Source organism: Rattus norvegicus, chromosome 5 (genome assembly GCF_036323735.1).
Source record: "Rattus norvegicus strain BN/NHsdMcwi chromosome 5, GRCr8, whole genome shotgun sequence".
In the NCBI taxonomy this organism is placed as follows: domain Eukaryota; kingdom Metazoa; phylum Chordata; class Mammalia; order Rodentia; family Muridae; genus Rattus; species Rattus norvegicus.
Window position 1 is genome coordinate 132,106,391 of NC_086023.1, and position 12,418 is coordinate 132,118,808.

Consider the following 12,418-nt stretch of genomic DNA (forward strand, 5'->3'; position numbering starts at 1 on the left):
CATAAATAAAATAATTTATTAAAATATTATAAAACATATATAACATGTATATAAAAACTTTTTATTTACTCAAAATTCAAGAAAGATATACCATAAACAGTTATATATTTTTTAAAGTAAAGAATATAATAAATGAAGGTATAGATCAGATTTAACTTCCCATTCAGTTTAGCATTTATAACCCTAGTATATAGCCTACTGGGTGATAGAATTAAAAAAATTATTACATTGACTTTTGAATAAAAGGCCAAAATGCTCAGTAGTGAAAAAAGACTTTGACATTTGACTACGGCAATTTTTCCTCTTAAATTTTTACTAAATATCAAGTCCCACAAACATGTCTCTACTTAAAAGTTCTACATAAGAATAAAATTCAAAACAATTAGTCCAAAAAAAACCTCATGCACTCTTGTACAAGACTACAATACTCTAATAATTGTAAGGTCAAATCTATTTTATTACTTTTTCAAGTAATTAAATACAGTTAAATGTGACTGACATTTACACAACAGGGTCTTTGAGACTTGGATCTTTTTGGCAGTTCAACAACCTTGTAGAGAGAGGAGACTTAAGAAAGTTGGCAAGCCAGAAAACATCATGTCTGGGAAGATGAGATCTTTTAACGAGGATTAAATATCTGGAGTAATCTAGTCATTACATGGAACATTCCTAAAACTAGGACAACCTTATTTCGTAAATACAAATTTAAGGATGGTATATATCATTCGATAAATGATGTTGCTGTGCAGTTATTCATTGTCTGAAATTGTGGCCTAATAGTAACTCTACTTGGATGCTAGTAGAAAAGAAGGGAGTAATTTGATTTCTGTATCTTTTACTTGTGTTTTCACTGATCATTAACTTGTGTCTCGTCACAGGTATAATGGGAGCTACAGGAGTACTTGCTACACACTGTGTTATCTTGTGCTTCCTTCATAAGGAAGCACTGAGTTCAGGTATGAATCTTGTAACTGCTATTAAGTCATAGCAATGTAAACTACCCCAGGAAAGTGAAAGTATAAAACAAATAAGAGACTACTGAAACCATTGTTCCTAACGTTTGGATGTAGCAATGAAATGAAGACTGTCATAAGAGTACCCAGCTTAGAGAAACAAATAATAATGTCTAATCAGCAAGTACTTTTTCCTTGGATTTGTTCCAGCTTCCATGAAGAGAGTACAATGAAAGAGATCAAATGTTTGCCTTCAGGAACCAATATTCATACTAAATGCACAGGACATATATAGCATTTTTAAACTGAGGAATTGCATAGGCTGCAGATATCTATTACACTGTCTGAGTTAAAATATAGTAGGGGAAAATAAGGGAAGATGAAACAGGATAGGTGAGGGGGAATTTGACGTTGTAGTAACATTTTGTACGAAGCACAAATTCATATAGATTCTTAGAGATATTTGAAAGAAAGGGCTTAGAAAGTAAGCTATGTAAAAAGTGTAGATTATTTTAGCAATAAATGATTGTCCAATGATAGACATCTCACATTTACTTGTGTTCCACTCTGGTTAGAGTCATTATTTGTTCTACAAGCTACTTATATAATACCATTAGCATAGGTACAAAGAAAAACAAATACCAAATTTAACCTTGCACCTTATGAAAATGAAAATGTTCTGAAATATATATGGTGTGTGTGTGTGTGTGTGTGTGTGTGTGTGTGTGTGTGTGTGTAATTTTAGCAATCCTCTACTATATTAGGTTTCATAGCACCAGGCTGTCCCTCCCTCTATTTCTCCTCTTGGCCCTCTTCACTCCCCTTCCAAGTTTGGTTCTCCCCTTACATTAATTGTACATCCATAGCTACATGTATTATTTTCCCTTTTTAGAGAGGTCTATCATGGTCACCAAATTCTTATTCTATACCTAATCTTTGTAGTTATATGGATTATAGTTTTCTTATTGAAGACTTAAAAGCTAGCATCTACAAAGTTGTTAATACATATCATACTTGTCTTTCTGGGGCTGGAATACATTGCTCAGAATGTTTTTTCCCACACTTCAACCATTTACCTGTGAATTTCATGATTTCATACTGTTTCATGACTGGGTAATAATATTCCATCATATTATGTATAGCAATATCTTTATCCATTCATCCATTGAAAGACATCTAGGCTGTTTCCAATTTCTGAATATTATAAATAGAAGATCAATTAACATGAGGTACAAGTATCTCAGTATTATGATAAAGTGTCTTTTGGGTGTATGCTCAATACAAGTATAGCTAGATCTTGAGAAAGACCTATTCTGAGTTTCCTAAGAAACTACCACACCTCTTTCTTTAGAGGCTAGTCAAGTTTGCACTCAAATTATCAATGAATATTTGTGCCTTTTTGCATTCTCCTCAGCACAATCTATCATTTCTCTTATAGCAATTTTAATTGATAGGTCTAAGATGAACTATAAACATAACTTTATTTGCGTTTCACTTGTGGTGACATATGTCAAGCATTTCTTCAAGTATTTTATTTAAGAATACTCAGATCTATGGGTTATTTTTAATTTGGCTCTTGTTTTCTTATTTCTAGACTTTTTAATTTTTATGTATTTTAGATGTTAACCCTCTACAAATATGTAAAGCTAAAAATATTTCTCTAAGTGATAATGTCCTTTGATGTGCAGAACATTTTCATTTTCATAAGAAGTGTCTTGGGATTTTGATGAGGATTGCTTTGAATCTGTAAATTGATTTCAGCAAGAAGGCCATTTTTACTATATTAATCCTGCCAATCCATGAGCATATGAAATCTTTCCATCTTCTTGGATCTTCTTCCATTTCTTTCTTCAGAGACTTGAAGTTCTCGGCATAGAGATCCTTCACTTGCTTGGTTAGAGTCTCCTAAGGTATTTTATATCATTTGTCACTATTGTGAAGGGTGTTGTTTCCCTAATTTCTTTCTCAGCCTATTTATGCTTTGAGTAGATGAAGGCTACTGATTTGAGTTAATTCTATATCTAGCCATTTTGCTAAAGTTGTTTATCAGCTATAAGAGTTTTCTTGTAGAATTTCCCATTTTCTTTGACCGAAGTTTCCCTCTCTTATATCTTCTCTTCAATGCCTAAAATTGTCTTCTATCTCTTATATTATGCTGGCAAGTCTTACCTCTAAGGCTCATGCTTGAGCTCCTGAACTTTTCACTTCCATTTTCCCTCACTTTATGTGTTTCCACATCTTATGGCTTGACGTATTTTCTTTATTTATTTTCACTGTTTGAGTCTTCATAGATTTCATCAATAGATTTTTTTCATTTTTCTCTAAAGAACTTGAATGTATTCATTAAAGCTATTTTCACTTTTTTTGTCTTGTGTCTCAGTTATATTCCAATTCTAGCATCCTGTATAGTAGGGTCACTGAGCTCTAGTGGAAACATGGTCTTGAGTCTTATTGATTATGTTTTTATGCTGATATGTAGACAGTGGAGTAGCATAATTGTAAGTGTAGCTTCTGATATGTGGTTTGTCTTTGTGGAATGCATCTGTGTCCCATTCCTTGATTTCTGCTGTCTCTGGTTTTTAGGAGAGTGTCATATTGTGAGTTGGATGTTTGGAATGTTTTCTGAGATTTTTCCATTTATGGTCGCTGGGGCTCTTGGGTAGAAAAATATTTCTAAGTATTGGAATCTGAAACTTAGGAGTGTAAATAAGGTGAAGGGGAAAAGCTGAAATTATCAAATGAGGTAGAAAGTCTGGACATGATGCTAAGGTCTGCATAGACTCTTTTTCTGTAACAAGTGTTTTGCTGCAGAGATTTTAGTAAGGCTCGGACATTGTAATTTGAAGAGAAAAGGGAGACCAGACATGGACTATCTGATTTCCTGTCATCTCCAGTCTCTTTTCAGTGGGTGCCTGTGGAAACTGGAAGTTGAAACAAAAGGATGGGGTGGCACAGGTAGGCTATAGGACAAGATTTGCATGACCTGCTAAGTATAGGGGTAGGGATGAAAGTGAGGGTCTAACAAGTGGTCTGTTACAGTGATGAAGGTGATTCTGGAGGACTGGGAATAGATGTCAGATTTGGGAGTTTGAAGGCTCCTATTTGATTTCCTTGCAAGTGGGTTTCCAGGGTTTTTATAAGGGAGTTAAAATAAAAGGAATTCTCCTTAGTTTTAAGGTTTAATTTTCAACATTTATTACATTTGTCTTTTATATTAATGAGGGTTGTACATATTCATCTGAAAGCCACTAGGAGAAGGCTGCCTTCCAGGTAGCTAGGACAAGAGTTTTAAAGCCCATGTCCACAGTGACACACCTATTTCAACAAGGTCAAAACCCTAAATAGTGCTAATCCCTGCACAAGCATATACAAATCATCACAAAGACTAAGTTTCACATCTGTTACATATGTGCAGGAAGGTCTAGGTCCAGCCATATATGTTCTTTGGTTGGTGGTTCAATCTCTGAGAGCCCCAATAATTGATTCTGTTGATCTTCCTGTGGAGTTTTAATCTGCTCAGGGGTTTTAATCCTTCCTCCTATTCATGGTCAGTTTTGCAGAGGAGCTGAATGACCTTAAGAATGAATGGAAATCTGGTGAAGACAGAGGGCATCTCCAAGAAGAAAGAGAGATGTGAAATAGTGGAGGTGCCCAAGAATCAATGGGAGTACCCTTAGCTGTGACTCATAGCACTGGAGATATGGAGCCTGGGGAGGCTGCCTCCTTTGGTCTGGTACGAACGCTAGTGGAGAAATAAGGACACCAAACCACCCACAAAACTTTGACCCAAAACTTATCCTGTCTATAAAAATTAAAGTACTGGGGATTGAGCAGAGACTGAGGGAACAGCCAACCAATAACTAACCCAAACTGAGACCATCCTATTGAAAAGCCCCAATCCCTGATATTCTTAATTGTATTCTGTTGTGTTGCAGACAGGAGTTTAGCGTGGATGTCCTTTGAGAGGCCTGACTGAACAACTGACTCAGACACACCTCTATAACCAAATTGTGGATCGAGCTTGGGGACACTTCCCCTTACTTTAATCTGCTTTATTTTGATTTTTCTTAGAGGACATAGAACATTGCAAATCTTACCAAACATGTTGTCACTAATTCCATGTTAAGAGTTAAAACAAAGTTAAATAAGGTCCAAATTCCCTCTTCCATTGTGTTCTCCATTTTAAAATATTTTCTTTTTAATCTCCTCATCTCTCCTTCCTTCAGAGACTTCACCTTATTATTTTCAAAATTAATACTTCTCTCTTTATCTTAGTTTCTCTAAACTCTTTTTTCTGGGGAGTTGCCAATAAGCATATGTTAGCAGCTCAGCTTGTTTGTTTTCTGAAATTCAAGGTTTCAGCTTCCTATGTACTACAGAGCCACATCTTCTGTCTAGCAACTGGGGCTGTGCTTCTGTATGCTATGAGAACCAAGGGACTTCCTGCTGTTCAGGTCTTCTTAAGCACCACTCACCTACAGCTACAAGTGACTTGTGTAGTTAACTGAACTCCAGCCACTCCATGGTTTCTGTTACTCACCCACTGTGGCATGATGCTGGCCTGCATAGCAGCTGGCATTTCTTAGGCTGAATATTATTGCACATTGCACTGGGCCACCACCACATGTCCCAAAGCATGTGCTGCTGTGCCGGATCAGCTACCCAGAGGCCCTAAAGCCTCTCGGCAGTTCTGGCATTAGCTGCTCACAGAGTGAGTTATGGTTCCTAAGAAATGTCATCTGGCTCCTATATCCTGATCTTTTGGCCTAATCTTAAATCTAATGTTCTAAATTTGGATTTCTGCCCCACAAATGTACACAAAATATACCAGTACTTCCTGGACTTTCAATCAGTTAAATAATGACATAGATTTATAATATTTATTATAGCATTGACCTTTAGCTAGGCAGATTCTCAGCTACTCCAAACAAAATAGTCTGGGCTTTATGTCCCACCACATGGTTAGATCTAACTCTTTGCTAATGTTCACATCTATCCATTCCATGTCCAGTTAGCAAATCTTCTGTGTCTGCTACTTAATCATACATGTAAAGAAAATAGCTACATGTCAGATCATGACCATCTGGATGCATGGTTATATTGAGAATAAATCATAAAACCCAGGCCTATTATAGAACACACAAGATCACCCCACTCATCTATATCACATAAGCAGTGGAGATTTAACACAAAGGGACAGCAGTGCCTGCCACACTCTCATCTACAAACACTGTATGTATCACAAATCCATGGCTGTTGATTCTCTACTGTCCCTAAAGCATCTGTTCATCAAAACCCCCACTACATGACATTGTGACATTTTCCTGACTCTGTCTTGCTCATTGCCTTGATTTATTTTGAATCGGGCCTGTTTTGAAGAGCCTCAGAACCACCAATCGTTCCTTAAAAATTTCCTTCACCATTTCTAGTAACACTTTATGTTTCTGTATCAATTACTGAAATGTTTTCAGAATGAATAAAGTGATCTAAGTGAAGTACATGTAGAAATTTGTGAAAGAAGAAAGAAATGGGATAAACAGAATTATTTTTAACAAATGGTGTGAACATGTTTACTAATTTACACTCTTGTCCTTTGATTATTGTAATTCTTCACAGAACAATTCACAGTGACTGGCTTACAGAGGCCAGTCCTGGCCTCATTGGGTGGAAATGTTGACCTGAGTTGTCAGTTGTCTCCACCACAACAAGCACAACATATGGAGATTCGTTGGTTTCGGAATCGCTATACAGAGCCTGTGCACCTGTACAGGAATGGTAAAGACCTGCATGGGGAAACTATCTCCAAGTATGTGGAGCGGACTGAACTTCTGAAAGATGCCATTGGAGAGGGGAAAGTGACCCTCAGGATCTTTAAACTGACAGCTGATGATGATGGGTCATACCACTGTGTTTTCAAAGTTGGGGAGTTTTATGAAGAGCATATCACAGAGGTCAAGGTCACAGGTAAGCATGTGTCCTTCTCAGATTGCTGTGCATCCAAAGTCTATCTAGGGTTGACTGGTTGGAAGATTCTTTTGTTTTATTAGATATATTTCTTTATTTACATTTCAAATATTTTTTTCCTTTTCTGGTTTCCTGTCCATAAGCCCCCTATCCTCTCCTCCTCCCGCATACAGGTGTTCCTCCCCATCCATCCCCCTTACCACAACACCCGACATTCCCCTGCACTGGAGGTCCAACATTGTCAGGACCAAGGGCTTCCTCTTCTACTGGAAGATTCTTAGTTGTTTAACTTTTATTGAAAATTTCAAATAGCAAGCTGAATTCTGCAAATTTTGTTTCTGAATTAGATGCTGTGAAAGACAAAAGATAAAATTACTACAGTGAAGAAATTGGCTATATCAATAAATATTTTCTTGTTATGTCAACATGTGATGTTAGATTTCTAACATATCATCAGATACATTTAAGATTTTTATTATCTTTTTAAATAATTCTGACAATCATTTAGTAATTTTTATAAAGAACTATATCTTTAAAATGTGCTTCTTACGATAAAATTGGGTGTGTAGGGAGGTCAAGATGATAGGATAGAGGATGTAAAGTGGGGAATGATTAAATACATTGTATAAAAAGGTTTTAAAGAAAGAAAAACATTCCTTTTTAGTAATACTTATTTCCATTTATCTCCAAATCAATTCACTGACTACTTAGTGTCAAATTAATGTTCCTAAGTCTTTGTCAAAGGATTTTAAATACAATCATAACTATATACAGATATAATACTCTAGTGAAATATAGAGAACTTTATGGCCTTTGTGCTACTTTACTCACTTGAATTATTCAAATAAAAATATGTGGAGAGAAAGTAGAGAGTTAAAAAGGAACTAAAAAGATCCATAAATGTGTGTATATATGTATAGGACTCTAGACCCTGATGATTAATCTTCTTTAGATGTCAGATGACACTCAACTCTATAGTCTAAAACCAAGCTAATCAATATAGCTTACTGTCATCTTTAGCAGTCTTATGGAGCAAACAACAACTATGGTGGCACAGATATAAAATGTTTTTGTTATTACAAGAACATTTTAATAGATGCATTTTTGATACTATATTTGAAATCTCTATATTTATTTCTTTGCCTATATATTACTCAATTTCTATTATGATCTTGAATGATTTCTCTAAATGATTATTTTCTCTAAATTAATATGTACTTTTATACTATTAATACATGATACATATTTTTTGAAAATATATACTATTGAAATAAACAAAATGTCTATTAAGCTAATGTTTCTCAGTAATGTTGACAATAAAATTCATATTTATAATCTACTTACTGTGGCTGAAAAGTAGCTAGTAAAAGTGATAAAATCAGACATATTGCTAATGGTATTATAACATTTCCACCTGGTTTGTGATATTTTTGTGACTTTCTTATGGCAACCAGGGTCTTGTATGTTTTTGACTATTAATTTGCCTTTGAAACTATGATTAAAACTTAGAAGGGCTTTTATGATTCTGTTGTTTTCTCTTCCACTTACACCTAATAATATCACTATCCTCTTTGGTTTTTAACCAGCCACAAGTTCAGATATCCAGATTCTCATGCATCCCCCTAATATCAAAGGTGTAATGTTGGAGTGTCATTCAGGAGGTTGGTTCCCACAGCCTCATATGGAATGGAGAGACAGCAAGGGAAAGGTCATTCCAGCTGCATCGAAATCCCATTCACAGGATGAAAACAAATTGTTCAACATGACAATGACCCTTCTTATTGAAGCCAGCTCTTACAGGAATGTCACTTGCTATCTTCAAAACCGTCTAACTCACCAAGAAGAAAACATAAGCATTGTTCTATCAGGTAAATCTTGTGTTAGTTCTTCTGTAACAATCATTGTCACATATACTTATTATTAGCTTCTTCTTTGACTTTGTTCTTTCTCAAGACCTCACTCTTCACTTGGTTTGTTGTCTCTGACTTTTTTGGTGTGTTTATTTTCCCACTCTATATCCTTGACTATTGTAATTCATATTTCTGTCATTCTAATAAAACATTACGATCATAAACAAGTTGGGTTAGGAGTAGAGTCTATTTGGAATATACTACTACATCATCATTCATCACCAAAGGAAACCAGAACAAGAGCTCAAAGTAGAAACTTGGAAGCAGAAACTAAAGTAGAGACCTCAGAGGAACACTGGCTTTCTCTCTGGATTTTTCAGCTTGCTTTCTGAAAGAACTCAGGATCAACTGCCCAAGTGGTAGTACCACATACCCCCAGTGACCTGGCCACTACCAAAATAATCATCAATCAAAAAATGCTCTCCATACTTGGCCACAGACCAATCTGATGAAGGCAATTCCTCAGTTCAGTTTTCTTTTTCCTAAGATAACTCATGTTTGTGTCAAGTCAGGAAAATTAACTGGAACTCTGTCTTTAAAATTCACAAGGATCTTCTAATTGATTTCTTTTTAACTCGTGGGTTTAAATATCACCAGAATTCTAAGGTTTGCTTGAGTTATAACTTCTCTCTTCTTCTCTCATCCAAAAACTCAAAAGTCAATCCAAAAGTCTAATAATTATTATAAAATAAGTATATCAATAACTTTTGGTTAACTCCAAGGTAGCTTAATGTTTATGCTTTATGGTAAAATTTCATATTGTCAGTTTCTCATAAAGTCATATTTGACTTCCATTTTTATCATATTCACATATACAGAGAAATAATGCTAAGTCTAACTTTAAAACACTAACAGATTCTTGGTGTTACTGGAGTACCAAGACAGATGTATGAGTTAGGTTCGCAGACACTGGTGGTAGCAATGATTCATGTTTAGTCACATATTGTAGAGGGATTTTAATCCAGGAATATGGCTGCTCTGGCAAGAGTTCACATCCAAAGACCTTCTAGATATGTATGATCTGACTAAAATGACACAGTTTTAATCCTTCTTTCTAAAATATAGACGCTCCCTAAGCACAATACCAAACAATGGAGGTAAATTTAGTTTGTAGAAAGAAGTAGCCAGGTTTGCTAATTCAGGAGGAAACAAAGTAATCTATCAGAGAAAGATTTAAGAAAATGAGTCAGAGATAGTATATTCCCAACTCTCATGAGAAGAGACATTGAAAAGAGGTGACTTAGAAAGCAGCACATAGGAAGAGAGTAAGTTCTATTGATTTCCTGCAGTTCCATTCAGTATCATTCAGTATTTGCTGTCACTGAAGTTCAGATCATGTAATTCAGAGGCAGATTTTTGAATCAGATCAGTTCAGTAGGAAACTGAGAGAAGCCAGTTTGAAACAATCAGCTTGTAGAGAAGTTTTGAGCAGAACAATTGAATTAAATCAGCCAGCCAGAATTAAAAAGCAAACGAACAAACAAGCAAACAAACAAAAATTAGAAAGAGTGAGATTATTCTGACCCTCTTTACTGCTCCCCCATCTCCTCTCATATCTGAACTCGTCCCCCTTTTCCTGTCCCTGTCCTCTCTCCTTCCAAGATAATTCACTCCCACTACTTCCCATAGATTATTTTCTTCCCTCTAATGAGTAGGACTGTAGCAATCATACTTTGGTGTGATCTTCTTTATTATTGGGTCTGTGAGATGTATCTTGGAAATTCTGAGCCTCACTTAGGCTAATATTCACTTAGCATTGAGTATATACCCTGTGTGTTCTTTTGTTACTGGTTTACCTCATTCAGGATGGTATTTTCAAGTTCCCTCCATTTGCCTGCAAATTTCATGAAATCATCAATTATAGCTGCGTTGTACTCCATAGTTGAAACACATCACATTTTTTTTATCCATTCCTCTGTTGAGAGACCCCTGAATTCTTCCCAGCTTTTGGCTAATATAAATAAGGCTGCTATAGAGAAGCTCATATCCTTGTTATATGTTGGAGCATCTTTTGTGTATATGCCCAGGAGCTGGGTCCTCAGGTAGTACTATATCCAATTTTCTGAGGAACATCCAGACTGATTTCTAGAGTGGTTGCACAAGCTAGCAATCCCACCAGCAATGTCTTTGCCTTTCAGCACATCTTTGCCAGCATCTGCTGTCACCTGGGTTTTTGATCTTTGACATTCTGACTGGTGTGAGGTGGAATCTCAGGGTTGTTTTGATATGCGTTTTCCTTATGACCAAGGATGTTGAGCACTTTTTAAATGATTCTTAGCCATTTGATGCTACTCAGTTTAGAAATATTTGTTTAGCTCTACAGCCCATTTTTAATAGGACTATTTGGTTCTATGGAGTTCTTGAAGTCTTTCTATATTTTGGATATTAGCCCTCTATCAGATGTAGGATTGATAATGACCTTTTCCAAATCTGTTGGTTTCCATTTTGTTCTATTGACAGTGTTCTCCTTACATAGCTTTTCAATTTTAAGAAGTCTCAATTGACCTTAAAATCTTGATCTTAGAGCATAAGCCATTGGTGTTCTGTTCAGGAAATTTTCTCCTTTGCCAATGTGTTCAAGCCTCATCTCCAGTTTCTTTTCTGTTAGTTTCAGTTCATCTGGTTTTATGTAGAGGCCCTTGATCCACTTAGACATGAGCTTTGTACAAGGAGATTAGAATGGGTCAATTTGCATTTTTCTACATGCTGACTGAAGTTGAACCAGCATTTGTTGAAAATGCTGTCTTTTTCCAAATGGATGGTTTTGGCTCCTTTGTTAAAGATCAAGTGACTATAGGTGTGTGGGTTTATTTCTCGATATTCAATTCTATTCCACTGATCTATCTGTTTGTCTCTGTACCAGTACCATAGTCTTTTCACTATTTGTCTGTAATATAGCTTGACGTCAGTGATTGTCTTTCCCCAAGATGTTCTTTTATTTTTGAGAATGGTTTTTGACATCCTGGATTTTTTTTTATCCCAGATAAATATGAAGTTTGCTCTATCTCTGAAGAATTGAGTTAGAATTTTGATGGGGATTGCATTGAAACTGTAGATTGCTTTCTGCACAATGGCCATTTTTACTATATTAATCCTGCCCATCCATGAGCATGAGAGATCTTTCCATCTTCTGAGATATTTGATTTCTTTCTCCAGAGACTTGAAGTTCTTGTCATACAGACCTTTCACTTGCTTGGTTAGCATCACACCTACATATTTCGTATTATTTGTGACTATTATAAAGTACATCATTTCCCTAATTTCATTCTTAACCCATTTTTCCTTATAGCAGAGAGAAGCCACTGATTTGTTTGAATTAATTTTATATCCAACTACTTTGCTGAGGTTGCTTATCAGCTGTAAGATTTCTTGAATTGATATTTTTGGGTCATTTATATATACTTATCATATCATCTTCACACTTTTAGGTAAACTCTTTTCATGGAAAACTGTTTGGATAATGATTCTGACTACAACAGGATGCATGCTGATAGTCTTCTGCATGATTTATTGTGTTCAGCGTCATGTCATAAATGGTAAGTAGGCTTGAGAGTGGGAAGCATAAGTGGAAGGAAGTTGCTAAAGCTAATC

At 35.7% G+C, this 12,418-nt stretch overlaps 1 protein-coding gene across 1 annotated transcript; it reads left to right on the forward strand.

Moving 5' to 3' along the window:
- Positions 1-883: 883 nt before the first annotated feature.
- Skint2 (selection and upkeep of intraepithelial T cells 2) lies at positions 884-8,841 on the forward strand. The gene is made up of 3 exons (XM_006238600.5): positions 884-956; positions 6,570-6,917; positions 8,504-8,841. The coding sequence occupies exons 1-3, from the start codon at positions 884-886 to the stop codon at positions 8,839-8,841; spliced, it is 759 nt and encodes a 252-aa protein (XP_006238662.4).
- Positions 8,842-12,418: the final 3,577 nt, after the last annotated feature.

Coding starts and splice junctions, on each gene's coding strand:
- Skint2 (XM_006238600.5), top strand. CDS start 884: ATGGGAGCTACAGGAGTACTTGCTACACACTGTGTTATCTTGTGCTTC. Junction 957..6,569: donor TAAGGAAGCACTGAGTTCAG/GTATGAATCTTG, acceptor AATTCTTCACAG/AACAATTCACAGTGACTGGC. Junction 6,918..8,503: donor CACAGAGGTCAAGGTCACAG/GTAAGCATGTGT, acceptor GTTTTTAACCAG/CCACAAGTTCAGATATCCAG.